This window comes from Cynocephalus volans, chromosome 14 (genome assembly GCF_027409185.1).
Source record: "Cynocephalus volans isolate mCynVol1 chromosome 14, mCynVol1.pri, whole genome shotgun sequence".
Taxonomy (NCBI): Eukaryota; Metazoa; Chordata; class Mammalia; order Dermoptera; family Cynocephalidae; genus Cynocephalus; species Cynocephalus volans.
Window position 1 is genome coordinate 90,778,139 of NC_084473.1, and position 23,078 is coordinate 90,801,216.

A 23,078-nucleotide genomic window follows, 5' to 3' on the forward strand; every position below is an offset into this window, starting at 1 on the left:
GATGGGGCATTTTCAAAGGGGTGGAGAAGGATGCACACCAGAAAGATACTGCCAGACTTGGGGAAAGAGACTTGTTTTAGTACCCTTTTTATCATACCTGAGGATGGAGAAAGCAAAAGACAGCAAGAGACAATCAAACCTCAAAGATTTTATAGTCCAGCTAAGGGTTTGCAGCTTCCTCTCAGTCGTCTAGCTCCCAGATGCAGCTGTGTTCTGGGGCTGAGAAGTCTCAGCACAGGCTCGTCTAGCTCCCAGATGCAGCTGTGTTCTGGGGCTGAGAAGTCTCAGCACAGGCTCTGTCCCATAGTTCTAGCTACAGATGAACTGCCAGATGAATTGTTCCAGCTTTTCCTGATTGTCCCGGCTGGCAAATGCAGAGGACAGGTGGAGCCTAGGGCCTTCAGGGCTGGGCATCTGCTGCAGCACCTGGGCCATGGAGACGGGCTGTGAGTTCCCTCACCATGGGGACTGCCCACAGGTCCCAGGAGCTAAACCTGTCCCCCAGAAACCTACCTTGAGACCTCTGGTACCACAGGCCTCAGTGTGTGAGTGCAAATGCTACCTCATCTCTCTCAAACCAACCCCCAGTGAGCCGCCTGTGAGTAGAATGAGGCAGTGGTTTGGGAGACCAAGAGGGGCAGGAAAACCACACAGCCTTCTCCAACCTACCATCACTACATCTACTCCTGGGAGATATCAGGTGAATCCCAGGGTCTTAGTGAGGCATCATTGGGGCCAGCCCCATGGGATGGGGGTGGGGGACATAGCTGGGTTTCCCTAAGCAGCTCTATCAGGGTAGAAGCAGGGAGACAGATGGTGACACGGGCCCCTCTTACCCCCAGGTCTCTGAAGGTCCAGATAGCACTGATGGCAAGATTTGGGTCCGCACACTCTAGAGGGAGAAGAGAAATGAAGGCTCTGGGGAGGGAAGGCAGGGAGCCACTGGGCACAGGCTTCTCTCTTCCTCTTGTTTAAAGAAGGAACAATCCAGGGATAGGGCTCAGACCGGACTGAAGACCATCTTCCTGGAGTTGGGCTGTCACTGCCCAGCAGGGGGCAGCAGCCACCAGCAAACCCACCCCTGCCTCCCAGAGCCTGGGCTGGCTGCTTGGAACTCACCAAAGATCCCTTCTTCCTGGGCAGTGGCCTGCAAGAATTGGAACAGCTGCTCTGTGTAGCCCGACTCTGCAGAAGAGAGAAGACCTAGACCCAGGGCCCTACACAGGCAGAGCCCCTGCCCTGAGGACTGCAAGGGAAGCGAGGGCCTCACCAGTATCGGGCAGCTGTCCCTGGTGGAGAAAGGTGGCAGCCTGTGCGAAGGCCTTGAGCAGCGGGCTGAGCAGGCGGCAGAGGAAGAGGAAGAAGTCAGGGCAGCGCGACTGCTGGCTGAGCTGGAAGGGGACAAACCAGGGTGAGGGCAGCTCCCCACTGCCTCCCTACCACCTCCTTCCCAGGGTAGCTTCTCCCAACTCACCCTGAAGTACCGGCCCTCGGCTTCCATGAAGTCGTCACTGTCGCTATCAGTAAAGTCCCCGCTGGTTTTCCACAGCAGCTTTGAACTCAAACGCTGTCGCCCTATGTCGCAGGCTGGCTGGCAGCCTGGGGTCTGGGGACCGTGGGAGCCATTGGTCCCTGACAGGCTGGCCAGGGATCAGCGCTACACCCCCCAAACCAGGTAATGCAGGTGAAAACAGTAAAAACAGACTTAGGGAGCCCAAAAGGATGCCTAGATCCAGGCCAGGTCATAGCACCTGCTGGGGCAATTTGCAGGGTGAGAGGAAGTGAGCACCTGCCCTCAAGGGCCACAGCCCTGTGAACAAGAAATACGGGCATAGGAGGTGTGCAGAGAGCCTCATAGGTACACATGTCCAGTCCTTCCTGAGAGACACATATGGGCCCAGGGCAGATGTGGTCATATCCCAAGGCACAGTGGTGGAGGCTTCTCTGCTAGGCCAGGGGCTGCACCCCCACAGCACACTCGGAGCAGAAGAGGAGCCTGGGGCAGCTGGCACTCAGGGTGGGAGGCTGCAGGAGGTCAGGCCTTAGGCAGGGGCTTTGTCTGCAACTGCCCTGCCTACCTCCTCAGCAACCAGAAGTCCACACTGGATGAGACGGTCCAACACCTCCTGACAATAACAGTAGGACGACTGGCAGGGCTGGGGAGAAAGAGGTACCCATATGGCCTCAGGAGAGCCAGGCACATAGGCAGGGGCCTGGCCAGAGGCAGGGCAAGGCCAAACCTACCACAACACGAGGTCTTAAGGGTAGGGCTCAGGCAGGGATGGGCTACCTTCCACAATCAAGCAGGGAAGGCCCAGGACCCAGCTGAGCTTGGGGGCTGGGAGCGGGGGTGGGGGGGCACTGACCTGCAGCAGCAGCAGGTCTTGTGGCAGCAGATGTACCAGCAGCAGGATCTGGCGGTACAGCTCATTCTGGCTCAGCAGCTCTATGCCCTGCAGCTCCCAGGGCCCCTCAGGCGGCACTCTGCCTGCCAGCAGTCCCCTCACAGCACAGGCTGGGGGAAGAGGGGCCAGCATGAGCAGGGAGCCATTCCCTTCACCCCTAAACACACATCCCCCCACCCTAAGCCCTCAGGACTCACCACCCACAGCCTCGCTCAGGAAGGCAGGCAGCAGCTCAGCACTCAGGCGTGCCAGGTGCGTGAGGCCTGGGCCAGGCCGTGGCACCACCAGCAAGTCCCCCTGGTGGATGCGCAGCAGGGCCACGTGCACCCGCAACAGGCTCAGGGTGTGTTGCACCAGGCACCGCAGCTGCCCAGAGAAGCCCACATCAAAGCCACGCAGCAGTGCCTCCTCAGTCAACCAGGAGAAATCCCCCAGGAGCTGCGACAGGAACACGCCCTGGGTGGGCAGAGCAAGGCTGAGCAGGAGGGCCACACCCCCAACCCCCAGCTCCCACCACACTGCACCCTACCTTCCTGTGCTTGAACAGCAGCAGTGTGGCCATGATGGCCGTGCTCATCACTGCCGAGCTTGCCACGCTGGCTGCGGCCGGAGTGGGATACTGGTCAGAGGTTGAGGCCCAGGAGCCTGGTCCCTCCATCACCTGGCAAGCTCCAACTCCACCCCAGGGAGGAGGAAAGCAGGCCCCAAGAATTGGCATTTATCATGCATATGCTGAGAGCCAGGCCAACAGCTCAGGGGCCTTCCCTGGATCTTGCAGTGCCCACCCACCAACCCAGTCTCCACCACAAAAGGGGCACTTGAGAAGATAACAGAATGCTGCAAGAGCCTCCCTGTGCAGGCACAGTGTTAAGCCCCTTACATGCATTACTCCATTCAGTTAACACCATCCCCATTTACAGCTAAGGAGACTCAAGCTCAGAGAGATGAGGTAATGAGCCCGAGGCGAGGCTGGGTGTGACCCTGGGTAGGTGGTTACAGCCCAGGCATCAACCCAGCTCATCCTCCTCGGCTCAGTTGGCTGTATGTGTCTACTCAGCTGCTCCCTCATGCTCTCCCTGGCTGCCCCACTTCTTGGGGGCAGAGGGAGGGTTCCACTCTTCTTTGAATATCCCAAGTGTGCCACAGAGAGAGGGTGGCTCAGGGGCAGACACACACTTGGAACAGAGGGTCCCAACAACTGGCCATCCCACAGGGAGAAGGGACCGCTCAGAGACCCACCCCCAAAGGCCCAGATCTAGTTTACCCTCACCACTCAGGATGTGACGGCTCAGCCTCCTGACCAGGAGCTGGTCCTCTTCCTTGAGGGACAGCAGAGGCCCAGTTACTGGGGTCCACTCTTGCTCCTTCTCAGTGTCTGGGACAACAGTACTGGAATAGACATAGATCATAGAATGAAAGGACCACACCTAGAAACAATTGCAGAAAACCCCAGGGCTTTCTCAAAGGTGACAGCATTTTTCCCATCCCAGCCCCTTCCAGGCCTGTGTGCCACATGCCACATGCAGACTGTTGGCAAGGCAAGTGCCTGGTACTGTTCCAGGTGACCCAAGGAAAGGCTGCTGGGGGGGGGGGTCAGCTACACAAGCTGATGCTGAAGGGGCTGCCTGCCTTGCCCCCAAGTGCACACACTCCCCTGCCCCTACCATTGGCCCAGCACGATGGGCTGCAGCAGCTGCTCCAGGGTCTGCCTGCTGCCCCAGCAGCTTCTGGTGTTGCTGGTGTATTCCTGCCCAGGACAAGGTTCTTAGGTGGCCTGCTCTGGCCCGCCAAGAGACCTGCACACAACCCACCTGGGGTAGGGTAAGGCTATCCCTGCAGTTGCTTTGAGGCCAGACTGTGAGATGCCCCGGGACAGACCCTAGGCACTCTTAGCCTTGTTCATCTAGCTCCATACCTGCAGGGAGAAGGGCTGGGCAAGATGCACGCGGACGCAGACACGGCGGCCACAGCCCCAGCAGCTGCGCAGGCTCCACAGAATGGCCAGAGCTGCTCTCCACAGCCCCAGGGGAGCCGAGGCCTGCAGGGAGGGAGAGGCTGAGTACGCCACCTCTCCTGGGCCACAGGATGATGACTACAGGGAGAATTTCTTCATACACACCCCAGTTTTGACCCCAGCCCTAACAATACTGTGCCTCCTGTCTGGAGCTGGTGTCTACTTGTCCCCAGGGGCAGGAGGGTCTTACATGGTGTACATCACGTGGCGCATCTGGAACCAGGTCATAGGTGACGGCTACTGGCACCAGCATAGCATCTGGGACAATGCCCACCTGGACTGCCTGCACCACCAGTCCCAGCCAGGCCTGGCCCAGGGCTGACAGCCGTGGCCCCTGGATCCCAGGGGCCTCCTCCAGGAAGATGAGCAGGGGCTGCCCACTCACCAGCAGCTGCTCCATGGCCTGGAATGGGAAGAAGAGGGGTGGGTGTCAAGACCAGAGCAGAAACAGACCCCTGTCCTCTTGGCCCCACACATAAACACTGGGGACACTCACCGCATGGACCACGGTCCTTGCAAGGACCCCCTCAGAGCTGTCCAGGGACTGGTTGGCCTCTGACGGTAGGAAAAGCCCCCCAAGGTTCCTCAGCAGAGCTCTGTGGAGCACAAGGCAGAGCCTGATGAGGAAAGAGACTCCAGAGATGAGACTGAGCAAGAGGCTAGTGAGAGCTTTGGCCTACCCAGAGCCCGCCTGAACACTCTGAAGCCAGCCATGGCTCTAGGACCCATGGTTGACCCTCCATCTGAGCCACACGGGCTGGGCTGGCATATGGCCAGGTGCACAGAGGCCCCAAAGAGACCAGCACAGCCCCATACACACCCCTGCTCCAGCCTGGGACTTCTCTCATGTATGTCTAGTGGCACAAGGCTCTTACCTGAGGGCAGGGGAGCAGGTGCGGGGGTCCCAAGCCACACGGAGCACACCCAGGCCCTGGGAGAACAGCACAAAGGGGAGCAGGATCCCATCCAGGAGTGACTTGTGAGTAGAGAGGAGGATGAGCGGCAAGCCCTGCACCAGGAAGAGCCAGAGGGAAGTGCCAACCTGCCCCACCCTGAAGACACAGGAAGCTTCCACACCCAGCACTTCCAGACCCCAGGGCAGCCCCAGAGGGAGGCAAGGAGGGAAGGAGGGAGGGTTGGTTCAGCTGAATAATTCTTTCTCTAAGGACTTTTCCCAAAAGTAGAGGAGTCTTTCAATAACTTTTAAGGTAATGCACTGACGTAATGGTTGCTAAGACCATGATGAAAAGATGTTAGAGGAAGCCCCATGGGAGCAGGACCGTGAGACATGAAGAGAAGGTCATCAAACAGCATTGGATTTTTCCCACCAGCTGATGAGGCTAGTCCCAACTTAAGGGCTTGGTCTAGCCTCTGCTCCTGCCATCCCTATCCCAGTGGAGGGTGGTCCTTACCGCCTGTGCAGCCTCGTGGACCATCTTCATCTGCCCCTTGTGGAGCTGCACATTCAGGAAGAGGCAATTCAGGAATCGCAGGAGTGCCCAGCTGAACAGCCTGGGGAGTGACACCCAGCCTGAGGTGCAGCGGGGGCACCACCCACAAGGCTTGGCCCCCCCACAGCATCTCAGAGGGCCACTCAGTGCTCCCCTAGGCAGGCACTATTGTCCCCATTGTACAGAAGAGGAAAGTGAGGCCAGAGAGGCTACAGAATTGCTTAATAGTAGAGAACGCTAAGAAGTGGTGGTGCTGAGACTGGAAGGGGGCCTGACACCAGAGGCCACCCCCTTGAAGCACTGATACTCTCCCAAGACCTCATGGTGCAGCTGCCTCACATCAGTTTCAGAGAAAGTGAAACAAAGGAGACTAGAGAACCAAGACTTGCTCTTAGCATAACCCAGCCTGGGCTGTGCAAACTGCTGGAAAAGGTAGAATAAAAGGGGGAGTTAGTGGTACAAGAAGGAAAGCAGATAATGGCAGGGCAAAGTCTCTGAAGGTAAGGAAAGGAGATGGTTGTCCAGAGGCCCAATGGGTGGACCCACTGCAATTGAGGACAGAAGTGCAGATGCAGGTAGCAAGGAGATGTGGTGCACAAGCAACAAGTCCCCATCTGATGGCTTCTATTTCTCCATGAAACATGAGGGCATCTGCTGACAGTGGATAAGCCTGAGAAGGAGCAGTCTGGGTGGGAGCCTTGGCAAATGCCATGGGCCTCTTTGAGATATGCACTTATACGGGAAACCAGTCCACCCAATATGTCTCTCTAGCATCATGTGGCTGCTTAGGTGCTCAAAGAAGTCAGGCAGCCAGGGTTGTGCCCAGTGACCCCTCCACAGGGCATTATTACGATGAGCTGTGAATCTAAGCAAAGCCAGGAGTGAAGGAAAGATGGGAGGGGCTGATGGCTGGTGTAAAGGTGGTCAGATCAAGGGACTGAAGTCTCAACAAATTCAAATAATTGTCACAGTGGAGGGCTTGTCAACATCACCAGCAACCTCTACTTTCTGTCCTTGGTCAGTCACCCTCTCAGTACTTTCAAGACAGCTGAGCCTGGCACACTCAGCCCTGAGCCCTCCTTCCTTGGCAACTCATTCATCCCATCATCCTCTGGGCTTTAAACACCATCTGTATGCTAAAGCTTTGCAGATGCATGTCCCTGGCCCCAACCTCTCTTCTAAGCTCCAAACTCATATATGCAACTGCCTCCTCAGTGTTTCCACAAGCATGTCAGGTACCGAAACTCCTTATGTTCAAAACATCTTTCCTGGGCCAAATTGACTTCTCCCTGAGCCTGTCCCCATCTATACAGACCACCAGGTACGAGGCCAGAAATGGGGCTCTCCTGTGATTCCTCCCTTTTCTCCTCACTGCCCCCACTCCCACTGTCCAATCCATCAGGAATCCTGTTAATATCACCTTGATCTCTCAAACCACTTTTTCCAATCCCTGCTGTCCATCATCCCTTCTCACCTGGACTAACAAAACTGCCTTCCAGACGGTCTTGTGGTCTCTACTCTTGACCCCAGCTCACCATGTTGTCACTCCCCACCTAAAACCTTTCGTCTGGTTTTCACTACACTTAGAGATCCAGTCTGAATTTCTTGTATGGCCCGACAGGATCTGGTCCCTTCTACCTCTCAATTTCATCTCCAACAGCTCTCTCCCCATCGCTTGCTTGCCAGCTTCCAACCACATCAGCTTTTTGAGCAAACTGGGCCCTTTCCTGCCCAGGGCCACAGCTCATGCTATTCCCTCTAGCAAGATTCCCCCCACCCCCACCGCCATTCCTGTACCCCCAAGGCTGGTTCCTTTTTCCACTTTTGGTCCTGGCTTACAAGTCTCTTCCTCCTCCCTCCAGATATTCTCAGTCTCAACCTTTGTTCTTCCTTCCTTCCTTCCTCCCCCTCCCCCCATTCCCCTGAAACAGTGCCCTGCATCTAACAGGAGCTCAGACCTGTGCTGGATCAACGTGGGGAGGAGAGGCAGGTGGTGACAGTAGAATGCAGCCTGCTCTGGTAAACACCATCCAGCTCCCCAGGAGGGGAGTCTAGCCCTTCAGGGCCAGCCGACACCCACTATCCAGAAGAGCAGAGGCCCCAGCCCAGGGACAAGTGCCCATCAATGCAGTTACCTGAGCAGGAAGGGGCGGGGTGGAGCCTGGATGTGGCCCAGGATGCGCTGCACCTCTTTCTTCACAAGGTTGGACATCTGGCCTTCCCCAGCCCCTCCTGGGGCCCTTCCCGAGAGGACGTCCTGCACCCTGTGGTAGGGGGAAGAGGTGTCAGGCTGGGGCAGGCCTAAGGTTCCTCAGGTCACCTCCCCAGGGCACAGCCTCCATTCTTCATCCTCCTTCTTCAAGAAACGGCCCCAGGCACAGGTAACACTCTAGAAGACTTTTCCCAGCCAGCCCTTTTGACCACCCTGCCTGGAGACTCTGTCACCCCTTTAAGGATCCCAGAAATACCACCAGACCCCAGTCCCTGCCTCCTCACCGAGTGCTTTCCACAATCTTTTGTGGGGCATCCCGGCAGGGGGGTATGTGCTGCTCCAAGGACCACAGGAAATAGCAGAGCCTCCGAACCAGCCAGCCCCGAAACCTGGGCACAGCAACCAGAGCAGGGGGGAAGATCGTTCAGAGAGGGCCCACAGAGGGCTAATCCATCAGTAAGGATCTCACCCCAGTCCCATGTCCCGGGAACACCTGAGTTTAGCTGTCGCAGAGAAGGAAGAGTGTCGACTGACTGCCTGCGCCCCATTCTCACCCCTCTCCCCACTGATTCGGGGCCTGGCACACAGCAACCAATCCATACATGCTGGCAGAAGGAACTACAGGAGAGCTCCAAGCCTGCTTCTCCCCACCTGTGGATATGGAGCAGAGGACAGGGGCCCTTCTTTTCCCACCAGAGGAAGAAAATGGCAACACAAAGCAGGGCCCCAGCAGCCTTTCACCCAAGGGGCCCCACCCACCTCCCTGCCCAGCCCCCAGCTTTGACTACCTGGTATTCTCCTCCTTCACCAGGATCACATTGCAGAAGCCTAGATCCATTATGCTTCTGTGGAAGAGGGACTCCTGCCCGAAAGGTGGCAGGGATGGCATGTCCTGGGGGGCTTTGCAAATTAGCAAAGGAAAGCCCCTGCACTGCCCCTCTGGTCTCTGCCTGATGGCCTATTAAGTCTACCAGGTGAAAGGAATACAGCACAGCATTTCCCAAAAGATGTTTGACCCCAGATCCTGATGCCGGCTCAGGAAAAAAGGGTTGCATGCTCAAAATGAAAGTGCTGCACCCTGTACAGAATCGCCCTTTTTGAGAGTAGCATATTAAAGTCTCCAAGAAATTCTCTGCTCAATAGCAGAGAACATGTAGCCTGGATCTCCATAAGACATTTGGAGCCCCTCAGCACCAACACATGGCACGGATGAAAAAGGGGTCTTCAACCACATGCTGGGCGCTGAGGAAGCCTGAGTAGGTGGTGTCCCCAGAACTGAACAATAGGACTCATGCAGGCTTGGTTAGACCTCCAGCCCTCTGGGCACACCCTATCTCCTCTTAATCCCCTCTGCACTTCTCCACCCAATTCTCCCAGGCCTGCCACAGCCCAACCACATAACCAATACCAGTGTATCCATTCCCCTGAAAGACAAAAGCAGTCATGGGACAGAAGGGCCGAGCTTGGAAGGACATAAAGGAAGCTGTGGGTCTCAGAACCAAGCTACCCCAAGCTTCCTAGGGTGGGGCCCAGCCCTAGCATCACTCACCCAGCTCTTAGGGGTGCAGGTCTGACAGCAGCGACCCACAAAGGGACGATACTTCCCCAGGAATGGAGTGACAGCCTCCAGTTTCATCCTGAAGCCTGAGGACCATAGGCTGGCCTGGAAAAGGTCACAGAGAGAGGTGAGAAAACTCAAAGTCCTTGGTAGAGGAAGGAAGGCTCTAGGAGTGAGAAGCAATAGGGGTGGGGTGGGGAGAAGAGCATGTTCTGGGAATGGAAGGGGTCACACTACCTCCTGGCCATTGTGGCTGCTCCTCTGATGCGTTTGGGGTCTGGCTTCCAACATGGTGTCCATGAGAACCTATAAGATCTGGGAACCAGCCACCTCTCTCCACAGGAAACTGACCTAGGAAAAGGTGTAAGGATGGAGCCATATAGAGTCTGAGCCTTAACCCAGAGGTTCCTGGGGGCAACCCCAAGCCCCCACTCCCAGGACAACACCCAGGCTGGCAGTGGTGTGGAGAACCTAGGCTGGGAGCCAGGGACTGGCTCACATCGAAGCCCTGCCCCACACCCAACTGGTCCCAACAAGGAGCCAGCTGTCCTCAATAGGTCTCACAGTGTCCAGATCAGGGGCTCCCTCCAGCCAACATGAAGGAGATTGGTTGTCTTACCATCAACACCCACCCTGCCATCTCCCAGCACCAATAGGGGCTATTCTGGAGATTCAGATCTCCTCTGTACAGAGGGAAAGAACGGGGATGGGTTGGCAGGAAAGAGGCATGAGAAGGAAGCAAGGAGGAACAAGACCATCTCCACAAGACCGTCAGGTCTTATTCAGCTGCTCCTCTCCTCCTCACAGAAGACAGCCCTCTATCCACCCAATCACCTAGAGCTGGCTACTAGATGGGGGACAGTTGTGGGGCCAGAACACAGAGAAATGTCACAGAGAACTATTCCCAAGGAATGCTTATCCAGTTGGGGACAAGACAGACATTTCCACAGAGGGAACAGTCCATCCCCTCTCACACAGCATTCCACACAAAAGATGCCACTTGCTATCTCTTCTGCCTCCTCCTTCCCACCACAATATTCTCCTGAACTAACAAGTATCTATTTTCCATAAAACAGTACTGAACCATTCCTGGCCCCAAAACTGGGCCCTAAAAACTCTTCTACCCTGATCTCACTATATCCCTAATGAGTAGGCTGGTCTAATTATTTACATTTTCCCCACCCCCTCCACACTATGTGCCTGCCCACCTGGGAATGCGTCCTCCCTTCCCAGCCACCCACCAAATTCTGCTCGTGGCTCCAAGTCCAACATGCCTCTAGAACACCCTCTAGGTTCTTCCTCTTCATTGGGCTCCCCAGTCCAAGCCTGCTGGGCAGTGAGCCATGTGAAGTCCTCCTCTAGGGCTAAGGTTTCACCTCCCTCCATCATCTGAAATTGTACTGAAGGCAAGGGCTACAACTGGCTCATCTCTGTATGCCCAGCAGTCCACTCTGCATAGAGGAGGAACCCAGGAAGAGCTAGATAACTGGCTGTAACTTCCTCTCCAAGAATTCTTAGGCTTTCTCCTCCTCTCCCCAGTTAGCACAGTTTAGAACCAGGAAGCCAAGTGGTAACAAGACCACAATTCCTGCAGTATACAGCCTCTGGGGGACTCATCCCAAATGTACCCCCTATTTTGAAAATGTTCTCACAGCTCCATTCACAGACACTTGGCACAGGGAGGCCCCAAGCCAAGGCTGCAATTTGGGTAGTCCTGCCTGCTTTTCAAGGAGAAAGTCTGCACCCCCCCAGCCTCAGACCACCCCCAATTCCAAAATCTAACCCCACTAAATTTGTGCTAGCCCTAAAGGGGCAGAGTGAAAGAAAGAGCAAAGGATAACTCTCATCTGCTAATTAAGTCGACTACTCAGTTCACACAATACAGAGATTGGTTCTGGGATCTATCTTTCTAACACCCAAATCCCCCAAATGGGGACCTCTGTCAGTCTGTAGCTCCTGCCCGGATACCCCCTCCCCCTGAACACCTACAGCAAAGGTTGCACACTGGCATCCCAAGGGCCAAATGCAGTTCATATATGTATTTTTTCTTTAGCTATATACAATGTGCTAAAACTTTATGAATTAGAACCAACATTTAAAACTAGAGAACTTTTTATATAAAACTGAGTTTCCAGCTGCTGCAGTAAAAAAAAAACGCTGCCATCTAGCATCTCTGATCATACACCTCACAGGGCCGCAGCTGGCTGGAACCCAGCGGCCACTGTCCCTTTAGCCCAGCAGCATGAGCCCTCCCGTTTGCCACCGCATTGATTATACTTGACGCCCGGTCCCTGTGCACATCGGAGTGTGCAGCCTTTGATCAAAGGATAAAATCCAAATGCGTTCCCATCTGGAATGCTCATGCCCTACAAAGAACGGCAAGAGAACTCATCCTTCAAGGCTCTGCTTGAACATGACCTCTTCACTCCACAGCCCCAGCCCGGGGCCTCTCAGATCCCGGGTCCCTCGTCAGACCCATGGCGGGAGTTCCCTGAGCTGCCCCAGTGGCAGGGTCGAACGTCCGTCCTGCACGCCCCCGTCCGGGTCTAGGGTGGCGCGAGGTCGAGGAAACGCGAAGCAAGGCTCTCCGGTGCTGTCCCCCAGAGGATTCATTTGCGCGACAGACCCCGCAAGGCCGTCGCTCCATCCCGTCCAACCCTCGCCGGACCCGAAGGGCGAGCCGGGCCCGACTCCAGAAGCAGGAAGGTCTCTGGATGACCCCGGGCCTGGCCCGAACCGGCCCAGCTCCGGGGCAGCCGGCGCGTGTCTCACCTCACACCCGCGCCCGACTCCCGCCAAAGCCGCCGTTCAGTGAGCAGCCGGAAGTTGCGGACCGTCGGCCTCAGCGCCGCAGGTTCAAAGGCCACCCTGAGAGCCAATTGGGACTCGCGCTGGTCCCGAAGCCCCGCCCCCGTGGCTCCCCGCCCCGCGACTCGCTGCGCAGCCCCCTGCACGCGGCGTGGCCACGTGACCTCTCTGCGGCCCAGGCGCCTGTTGGAGGCGTGGACGCCCTGCGGCCCACGTGCATCTCCTGGGCTTCAGGTTGTGTGCCGATCCCTGCTCGCCTTCCCAGCCAGGCCCGCGGGTGCGTGGGGACTCCTGGATGCGTCCGCAAGACCCGGGTACCGAGTAGCCAGGTTCTAAGGAAAGATGTTCCTGGGCTGTGGTTCAGCTTTAGCAAAATTCAGAGTTGGGGCCGCTGAGTTTGAAAGAGATCACCAGGAGCCAGTTTGGGGCCATGAAAGACAAGTCAGGCCTCCCCAGTATCATTTGCTTTGTTATTTAGAACTCTCGACCATAGTCAGGGACCTGCTACAGCCGCTAGGTGCCTAGGTTTCAGCAGGGTCTGTGACCAGTGTGTCCATTCGTGTGCATATTCATTAATATTCGACTCCTGTCTCGGGCCTAAACTCCTGTGGACAACACCTTATGGGTTCATTCACGTTTTTTGAGTATGTTCTCAGCACCCAGCGGGAGACCAGCCAGTGACGGGCAAGCAATAAGGAATAAATGAATGGAGGAAGGGCTGTGCCATGTTCCTGCACTGCCCCCCACAGAATGAGCTCACGTGACATGCCAGAGGATTCCATAGTTTCATCACATTATGACACTGCGGGAGCAAAGCCGAGATGAGCGTGACCCACCCAAAATAGCAGAAAGCTGGTTCATTTCCCTCTCTGGTCTCTGACTCAATACCCTTGATGTGACTCTGGGACCTTTCCCCTCCAGGATGTAGCCATCTCCTTTCCTTCTTTGTGCCACTTTGTGTCTATCCAGGCTATATATGTCTGTATCCACTCACTTTAACCGAGGTTTGCAATGTCCTTCCAGTATTTGGCAGAATCCATTTTGTGCCCCGTCTTACCTTTCTTTTGTATCAGGGTGCACTGGCCACAGCTAGACCCTGAGTTTCTAAAGCTGAAAAAAAAAAGAGAGAGAGAGAGAGAGAGAAAAGAAAAGAAAAACCACCTTTATTTAGAAGTTGTAAGTTGCCTTCTAAGAGGGCAGACTTGAATTTACCTGAGGACTGACACCCCTTAGTTCTGGGAACACTATCTGTATAGGCAGTTGAGTTTTGCAGTGGTCGGCAGGTCCTCACCTCTCCTTATTAGAGAGATCTAATGCTGAGAAGTAGCCCCAAGGCAGATGCTTCAGACTGGCAAGTTGCATGGATTGTGGTGGCAGAGACCAGGTCTGTCATCTAGCAGAGTTCTGTCTTCAGGTGTGTTGCTTTGGAAGAAATGTGTTTTGTTGTGGTAGTTGTATTTTGCTGCAATTTGGACACTTAAGAAGAAGCATCACCTCTCAGACTTGGAGTTTAGTTGGGGTACGGAGGACTGAGTATACCCCTCAAGCTGTTTGCAGAAGGTGCAGAGCTGCGATGCAGCAAGACCTGGCAGACTGATTGTGACTAACCTGAGCCTGAAACGAACAGAAACTCATCTGGGCTTGGCCTCTCCAAACCTGGACTGAACTTTGGGAGCCCCACCTTGAACTCAGGACAGAATGCATTACCCAGAAAGTCCTGACACATGTAACTGACTCCCTGAGCCCAGAGGGACAAAGGCCCTCCCTGTGGTTGGGGGCAGGTTTTCACTGAATGTAATAGTAGGCCTTTCTGCTGTATACCATCTGGGAAAAAGAACATGGGCTGGCAAGAGCCCCTCTCTCTACATATCACCAAGGCAGCTGGGGAAAGGGAGGTATGTGATGGGTAATTTTAGGTGTCAACTTGACTAGGCTAAATAATACCCAGATAGCTGGTAAAGCATTACTGCTGGGTATGTCTGTGAGGGTGTTACCAGAAGAGGTTGGCATTTGAATCAGCCGACTGAATAAGGAAGATCCACCCTCACCCGATGTGGCAGGCACCATCCAATAGGTTAAGGGCCCAGATAGAACAAAAAGGCAGAGGAATGGTGAATTTCTCTCTCTCTCTCTCTCGGCCAGTACAGTGATCCAAACCCTTGAACTTGGTGTTATAACACTACACTCTAACCAACTAAGCTAACCAGCAATCCGATCTCCACCCTCTGGACTCGGACTTGCACCAGCAGCCCCCAGGTTCTCAGGCCTTCAGACTTAAATTGAGCTACGCTGCTGGCCTCCCTGGTTCTCCAGCTTGCAGGAGGCATATCGTGTGACTTTTCCGCCTCCGTAATCATGTGAGCTAATTCCCATAATAAATCTCCTCTCATCTATCTAGCCTATTGGTTCTGTTTCTCTAGAGAACCCTGATTAATGCAGGAGATATGCTCAAGGGCCCCTTTCTGGGACAGGAGCTCTGAGCACAGCCACCTCTAAAGGTAACCATTGGTTGTGCTCTATGTTGTAGAGCCCTTCCATTTTTCCAGAACCTTCCATAAAGTCTTGTTAAAAATTACAGTAAATCACAGCTGAAAGAGGAGGAGTAGAATTTGGGTATTGGTGGCAGGAGAGCAGGAAAATTGCTGCTGGGAAGCTGCCAAGAAATGCTTACCACAGAGGCCACTTTCTCCCTGGCCAAAGCTGGCAGCTCTATAGACAAAAACGTGAGCCAAGAGGCTGGCACAGGGTGATTAGGGAATCTGAAATTCTTTTAAAATGGAAATCTGGAATTTTATGAAGATCAGGGACAATGTGAAAAATTAATGGGTTGATGGCCTGAGGAAGGAGGGTGTTTCATTCTATAGGGCTCTGCCCTCCACCCTAACATCTTTATCAGCAACTTGGATGATGACCCAGAAGGCAGGTTTAGCCTTCTAGCACATGTCATAAACAATGACCAATAAAGGGTACTTGCTGACAGAATTAGGTTTCAAAGAGATTTTGAGAAAAAGGGAATTATGATCAAAATGAGCCCCAGCCTAAGAATCTGGTGATAGCTGAGTGGTGACAGTTTAGTAAAGTGGGCAGAGAGCTGGACTTCTTGTTGGGGTCTCTGTCCAATGAGCCTCTTTTCTTTTACACTGATTCCAACTCAAATAAGCTTAAGCCGTAAGATAATGGGTTGGCTCACATAACTGGAAAGTGAAGGTGGGATAGCTTCCGGTATGGCTAGATCCAAGTTCTCAACCAATGTTGTCAGTCTCTAATTCACTCATGTGTCTATACTGCTTGTCTCTGCTTGATTTTATTCTTCCTGAAGGCTCTCTCCTATAAAAAGATGACTGCCAAGCAGCCCAAGGCTTTACATCCACTGATGGAGTTTGGATGTATCATCCTCCCAGAACTCATGTGGAAATCTGATCCCCAGTGTGACAATTTGAGTCACAGGGCAGATCCCTCATGAATGGATTAATGCTCTCCCTCAGGGGTGGGGGTAGTTCTCACTCTTTTAGTTCCCTCGAGAGCTCATTGTTTAAAAGACCTTGGCACATCTTCCCTCTCTCTCTTGCTTCCTTTCGCCATGTGATCTGCTTGTACCTGCCACTGGCTGCTGTTGTCCGTCAAGAATAGGAGAGTAGAGGCCAGTGCCAGATGCAGCTGTCCCAGAATCATAAGCCAAATAAACCTCTGTTCTTTATAAATTACCCAGTCTCAGGTACGCTGTTATAGTAACACAAAACAGACTAATACAATCCACCCTCCTTAGCAACCTCAGCAGAAAGAAATTTCCTTCCCCCAACATCCATATGAAAACCCCAGGGAAGATTCCAATTGGTCCTGCTAGGATCATCTACCCACCCTCTGGGCCAACCACTGTGTCTAGGGAGTGCGGTGTATGGTGGCCATACTGGCTCAGCCCAGGCCACTGGCTCCTTTCCTGTGTTAGGCGAGGTACACACCATGATTGGCCACCCCAGCAGGAATGGAGTATGGAGGGGTTGGTTCTCTCAGGGAAGGGGTGCTGACTGACAGAAACAACATGTCCACTATGGTGTCTGATGCTGACTTTCCAGCACTAGACTGGGACAAATTGTCTGATCTCCGCTGTGTCTCAGGGCCCAGCAGAGATGCAGCCACACTGTGGACTCTAGATAAATGTTTGTGGAGTGATGGGTGAACTTAATATATGGGGAAATGTAATGTAATCCCATACAAGGTGGATGCTCAGATGGTGGACTAAAGAGCCAATGTGAATGGTCAAATTATAAGATTGATAGGGAAAAAAAACATGGAAGAGAACATCTCTGGGACTCAGAGGAAGGAAAAGATTTTTCAGACAAAATTTCAAAGCACTAAACATAAAGCAAAAGCAGGGGAGAGGGATTTGGTTGTGTTAAAATTAAAGATGTCTGTCCCAAATGACGCATGACAAAATGAGAGAAGATATGTACAAAGTCCAAAATCGACAAGAGAGTAGTAGCCTCAATAGACAAGGGATGCCTGCAAATTAACAAGAAAAATAAATGGGCAAAAGGTATGAGCAGACAGCTCTTGGAAGAGGAAACCCCGAGAGCAAAGGAGCATATGAGGAGGTGGCAAAAAAGTCATTAGTCAATAAATGCAGATTATAACAATAAGATATACGAACAGACACTTCTCCAACGAAGATACACAAATGGCCAGTAAGCACATGACCAGATGCTCAGCATCACTAATTATGAGGGGAATGCAAGTCAAAACCACTGTGAGATGTCCCCTCATACCCACGGGGATGACTGCTGTAAGAAAACAGAAAATAACAAGTGTTGGTGAGGGTGTGGAGAAATTAGACCCTTGTGCACTGTTGGTGGGAATGTAAAATGGTACAGCCGCTGTGGAAAAGAGTATGGTGGTTCATCAAAAAATGTAAAATAGGGTCGGCCTGTGGCTCACTCGGGAGAGTGCAGTGCTGATAACACCAGGGCCACGGGTTCGGATACCATATAGGGATGGCCGGTTGGCTCACTGGGTGAGCATGGTGCTGACAACACCAAGTCAAGGGTTAAGATCCCCTTACCAGTCATCTTTTGAAAAAAAAAAAAAATGTAAAATAGAATTACCGTATGACTCAGCAATTCCACTCCTGAGCATATTCTCAAAAGAATTGGAAGCAGGGCCTCAAAGAGATGTTTGTACACCCACAGCGGCAGCATTCACAGTAGCCAAGAGGTGGAAGCAACCCAACTGTCTATTAACGGAGACACGAATGGTAAACAAAGTGTTACACAACAGTAAACTAAAACTAATGCAATCTACTAGACAGGCACAAATTTGCTAAAGACAACTCTTGGTGTTGGGTGGAGATGTGGGTGTGCTGGAAAGGGTGCTGCTTGTGGAGTGTAGACAGATAGTACACATGCCCTGCAATCCTGCTATTCCATTTCCAGGTAAAGATACAAAAGAAATTGACACAAGTCCATAGGACACGTGTGCCAGGTTGTTCACAGCAGAGTTCTTTGTGCTGGGGTGGGGAGTGGGGATTGTTGGAGGCAACCTGGGTGTTTGTCTCGGGGGAAAAAGGAAAGGCAAATGGGAACAGTCACACCGTGGGGGATCATGCAGCAGTGAGAAGAAGAGGTTAAATGTGCACATAGCAACATGGAGGGGCCTAAAACAGTGCTGAGTTTATAAAGTAAGAAACAACATGAGAACCCCATCACTGCCATTTGCAGAAATAAAACCACATAAAGACAATATCCATTTTTGCAAGAGCATATAAAAGTGGGGGGAGAGGGACAGTGGCACTGATAAAAGACTCATGAGCACATTGCCTGTGAGAGGGACAGGAATGGGAGTGGGCTATGGAGATAGAATGACTAAAACAAGAGAGGGGTTTTATTGGACCAAAGATGATAATATGCCAAGGAGTTTAGCTCAGCTTGAGAGTATAATTAACTGCACCTGGGTCCAGTGGCGGCTGAGGTGGCAGCCACGTCCTCTCCTTCAGAAGGGGCGGGTGTTGAGGCGTGCAGGCAGAGAAACCGCGCCTGCTGACCTAGTGGAGGGAGTGTTGTAAGAGAGCAACAAAGGAGACTAATGCAGCCCGATAGGGAGGTATGCCTTTATATTACTAATGACTTTCAATTGTGAGCGACAGAAAAGCTCAGCTTAAATTGATTTATTTTTTTAAACAAAGAGAATGTATTGATTCAAGTGACTAAAAAGTTCAGAGTTAAGTTATCAGGCATAGGTGGATTCAGGTGCTCGGATAATGTCATCAGGATGTTCCTTGATACCTTTCCAATCTGCTTTCCTCTGTGTAGGTTTCATTCTTAGGCTGACTCCCTTGGTTGGCATAGATGGTCCCCAGCAATGCTAGGCATATGCTCTCCAGCTGACAAACCAGAACTGTGGCCATCCCTTTGCCAGAGGTTTCCACAAAAGCCCCAAGACTGGCTCTCTTTGGCCTAGAAAGTGTCACATGCCTGGGTCACACCTGTGGACAGTAAGGGAATCCTGGTGTGGGGAATGACATGAGCAAAAGCCCAGTAACACAAAGGTGGAATGAGGCTGAAAAGGCAGGAGGTGAAGTTCCTTGGCTCCCCAGCGTAGGCATGACAATCCAGGGGCAGCAGGGACCATTGGTGTCTCTGGTGTCTCTCAACTTGGCTGCTAGTGGTGGGTGGCCTGGGGGGGGCCATGCCCTCAAGCATTTCCTCCTAGAAAGAAAATGCCTCAAGAAGTGCCTCCCTCTAGCCCCTTCTCCCTGACAAGGTGTCCTTTTCCCTGACAGCAAGGAAGTGCGAGGGCTCAGAGTGTTCTTCTCAACACAAATGACTGGGTTGGGCCCTTGTGGGGTCCTGAGTCATTGCAAGAGAGAGCTCATGTGGAAGCAAATCTATATAATCAGTTGCCAGAAAAGTACTTAACTGGTGCATATTCATCCTGTGGAGAGACAGAATGGTCACAGGCCCTCAGCAAAAACCTACTCTGGCCTAGCCTCAGGGCCTGGGGATTCTGCAGCACTTAACCACCAGACTTTCTGCCCCACCTGGCCCACAAGCAGTAGGTGGGTGGCTGCTGGCATTATCTCCAGGGCACTGGGGTGAGTGGGACCATGGTGGGGGGTGTGGGGGTTCGGAGGGTTGGGGAATAGCCTTCCTTTATGCAGCCCCCACGTCTCCCCCACAACCTCTCCTCCCCGCTGCCCGGGTTTTGAACACAGTCCTCCACCCCTTGTGGCTGTGGCAGGCAGCCACATGACGCTGAGCTCTAGCTGTGTGGGAAAAGAACATGTAGCATTGCTCTTCACCAGAGTGGGGCTGCTTGGTACTGGCCTGCACCTGCCTCTGGAGGAGGAAAATGAGCAGAGGGAAATGTGGGGATTGGTTAGAGCACTTTCAGCTGCAAGGAACAGAATGCCAAACTCAAAAGGGCATAAGCGAGATGTCTTCTGTGTCAAACAGCCCAGAGGTAGGACCACCCAGGGCCGGTTAGTTCAGTACTGCAGTGACATCAGGAGGGACACAGGGTTTTTCCACCTTTCTGTGCTGCCCTCCTTAGTGAGCCAGCTTTGTTCTCAGGCCAGCTTCCCTCATGACCATGAAATGGCTGCCACAGTTCCAGGCATCATATTCACACGGGACAGCACCCAGCAAAGGAGACTGACTACCTCTTCCTTTTTAAGAGTGGAGGAACTTTTCCAGGATCTCCCTCACAGCTTTTCTAGTGTGCCTCACTGGCCAGAATTGTATTATGGCTGGAATTGTATCACACAATTCTCTGAGGTCCATTCTTAGCCAGTCCCTGGCAGGGGGAACAGGAAAACTGTGACTTGCTAGAAGGGAGTGGACCACCCCGATAGCACAGGATTCTGGCACTCCAGCCGATGCCCCAGCAGTAGCTGCTGCACCAGATGCAGAGCTTCTTCCCACTCAGACATGGGTGGAGGGGGGGTGGGGCTCTAGTCCCACTTTCTCCCCCTGTCACTGTATGACCCTGGACAAGTTGGGTTCCCCTGTCAGTCGCCCGCCCAGCAGGTGTTCTCTCTTCACACCTCGCCAACATGGTCCTGATTTGGCTTGATGTCAGTGTGCCCAGCCAGGGTATAGAGCATGGCTGTGTAAACAGTTGTGGCAGTACCTCTGCCCTTTGTTAATACCTGGGCAGTCTCCCCTGCAGGGGGTAACCATGTGACCGATTCCCAGGCAATGAGAAAGAAGGGTAACTCTGCTAGAGTCCTTATGGGGAAGATTTTTCTCTGTAAGGGAAGCCCACTCCTGTTTTCTTCCCTCTGTCCCTTGCCCTCTTTTCAGTTTTGTTCACCATCAAGTGAGGATGTGATGTTTGGAGCTATGGCAGCCATCTTGCAACAATGGGGGAAGAAGCAAGAGAGTCTCAGACTTGCCAATCCCATGAGTTGACTTCATTGAGCTGTGAGACAGTCCCAGGACCAGACATAGGTTTGTTATGTAGTCCCACAACAAACTCAGCCTTCCTTAGCTGAGTTTCCTTTACTTGCAGCTGAAGGTACCTAACCAACACAGAGCTCAGTTTCTTCATCAGTTAAGTGGGAAGAAAGGCTCCAGTTGTGGCCAGCCTGACTGGGTTCTTGTCCTCTGTGCTGAGAAAATCCTGCTAGAATTTACCCACAGGGTGCTGAGGAAGACCACCACTGACTTTCCATCTGTCCTTACAAGCTTGAGGGGAACCTGGAACTTGGGCAAAATGGTGAGATTAGAGAGTACTTGGGCCCTTCCCCTTCTCACCAGAAAACTCTATCCGTGACCAAAATTCCCAGAGGACACAGGTGAGGATCGGTTATAATTGCAAATAACAAAAATACAACTGACAACAGCGTCTTAAGCAAATAGGGTCCTTTGAGGGTTTTTTTCCCTTGAATAATGAGAAGTCCAGAGGCCAGGAGGCCACAGATGGTCGAGCTGCTAGGGTTGGGCTGAGGCTGCCGAAGACCAGGGGCCTTTCACCTCCCTACTTTGCCATCCTCAGCAGATGACTTCCTCCTCATGGTCACAGATGGCTGCTGCACCTCTGGACACAGCTTGTGCCTCAGGGAGAGACAAGAGGATGAGAGAGGTAAAGAGCTGCTGGGTCCATCAGGAAACCAGTAGCTGTCCTGCACGCCTGCTCAGAGGATGCCTGTCATCGGTCTTACTGGGTTGCATAGCCATCCTTGGCTTTGAGGAAGAGGAAGGAGAGAATGGCTGTTGGGTTGACAGCTAGTTGGATGGGCCACCAGATTTGAAATCAGAAGACCTGGAACTCTGCCCAGTGCTGCTTCCTGCTGCCTTCTGTGACCCTGAGCAGCTCAGGTCATGCCTCCAGCTCCAGCAGCCTTATCTGTCTGGCACAAGGGGAGAGAAGAGGACTGCCTCTACGAGGGTCACCAGACACCAGGGTGCTGACTTGGCCTTCTCCTCTATTTGGGGCAGTGGGACCTAGGGCAGGTGTGATTGGGGAAGGCTCTTTGGATTTCAAGTGAGAGAAATTCATTCCACTTATTTACAGGGAAAAAAGGGTGGTGGGGATTGATTTATTTCAGACCAATGGGCAAGAGGAGCAGCCTGACCTCAGGAAGGACTGGACCTCAAGCTGGAGAGCCCTCCGAGACAGAAGCAGCTGCTCTCTCTGGCTCCCCTGGCCTTTGGGTGGCCTGCCTCTGCTTTTCTCCCCACGCCCACCCCTGCCTTCTTTCCCTCTGGTGAAGGGGGGCTTTCTCAGCCCTGCAGCTCCTGCATTCCCACACAAGAGCTGCCAGCATCTCTTAATTCCTATTTCAAATTCCTAGGAGAGAGCGTCTGACGGTCTGGCTTATCCTGACGTCCATCTCTTGGCCAATCAATTCAGCCATAGAGTTAGAGCACTTCCCAGAAGAGAGGGGTTAGATGAGGCTGACCAACACACCTAAACATTGACCCCAGCAGAGAACCAGAGGCAGGAGGGTCCTCTTTAGGATCGGGAGGAGAGATGGGGTGTTCCTTTGAAAACCTGTGCCTCAGGGACCCATGGGAAGGAGTGGCTGGTTGAGGACAGGCTTTAGGTGTTCTTATGTGTCCTGAGCAGATACAACTTTAACCACAATCTGTGCCACCCTAAATCTTTGTTTTGTGAATGCTTGGCCAATTCAAAGGATTTGGCCAATAAAGGGCATTTGTGGATTTGCATAATTGAAAAGTCAGAGCCAGAGAAGGACTCAGGCATGGTTCAATCCAGAGGTTCAAGATGACACTATTTACGTGCAATATTTTCTCTGCAAGTAAGTTTCATTTTTTTTCTATTTCTATTTCTCTGCATGACAGTTTCATTTTAGGCTGGCTTTCCTCCTGTCACAAAAATGGCTGCAGCTGTCCCAAAGCTTCCAGCTAGACTCAACCTCTATCCCAGAGGGAGCTCTTTTATTTCAGTGTTCCAATGAACTCCTGAGACTTGCTCTGATTGGCCTGGCTTTTGTCACATGCCTCTTCCTGAACAAATCAATTTCTGTGTGTGTAGGAAGCAAAATGCGGGGCAGGTGGGGGCAGAGTTTGCTGATTGGCTCAGTCAAGTTACATGCTCCCTTCTCCTTACCCACTTTAAGGATGGAATCACCTTTCTTTGGGGTCCCATGTTCCCTAAACAGATCTTAGGAGAC

At 52.9% G+C, this 23,078-nt stretch overlaps 1 protein-coding gene across 4 annotated transcripts; it reads right to left on the minus strand.

Moving 5' to 3' along the window:
- Positions 1–309: 309 nt before the first annotated feature.
- On the minus strand, positions 310–9,940 carry GPAT2 (glycerol-3-phosphate acyltransferase 2, mitochondrial). 4 transcript variants are annotated; one of them, XM_063078663.1, is made up of 21 exons: positions 9,878–9,940; positions 9,632–9,745; positions 8,871–8,944; positions 8,367–8,471; positions 8,006–8,134; positions 5,832–5,931; positions 5,295–5,428; positions 4,916–5,015; positions 4,610–4,822; positions 4,321–4,443; positions 4,070–4,152; positions 3,676–3,794; positions 2,935–3,005; positions 2,603–2,843; positions 2,367–2,515; positions 2,079–2,156; positions 1,475–1,606; positions 1,271–1,391; positions 1,120–1,185; positions 837–892; positions 310–426 (listed from the first exon to the last, which is right to left on the minus strand). In XM_063078663.1, the coding sequence occupies exons 1-21, from the start codon at positions 9,938–9,940 to the stop codon at positions 310–312; spliced, it is 2,388 nt and encodes a 795-aa protein (XP_062934733.1). The 4 variants fall into 4 exon arrangements, with proteins under 4 accessions (XP_062934733.1, XP_062934732.1, XP_062934735.1 ...); XM_063078662.1 differs by having other exon boundaries at positions 2,603–2,861; XM_063078665.1 differs by lacking the exon at positions 4,610–4,822.
- Between the last annotated feature and the right edge of the window lie 13,138 nt (positions 9,941–23,078).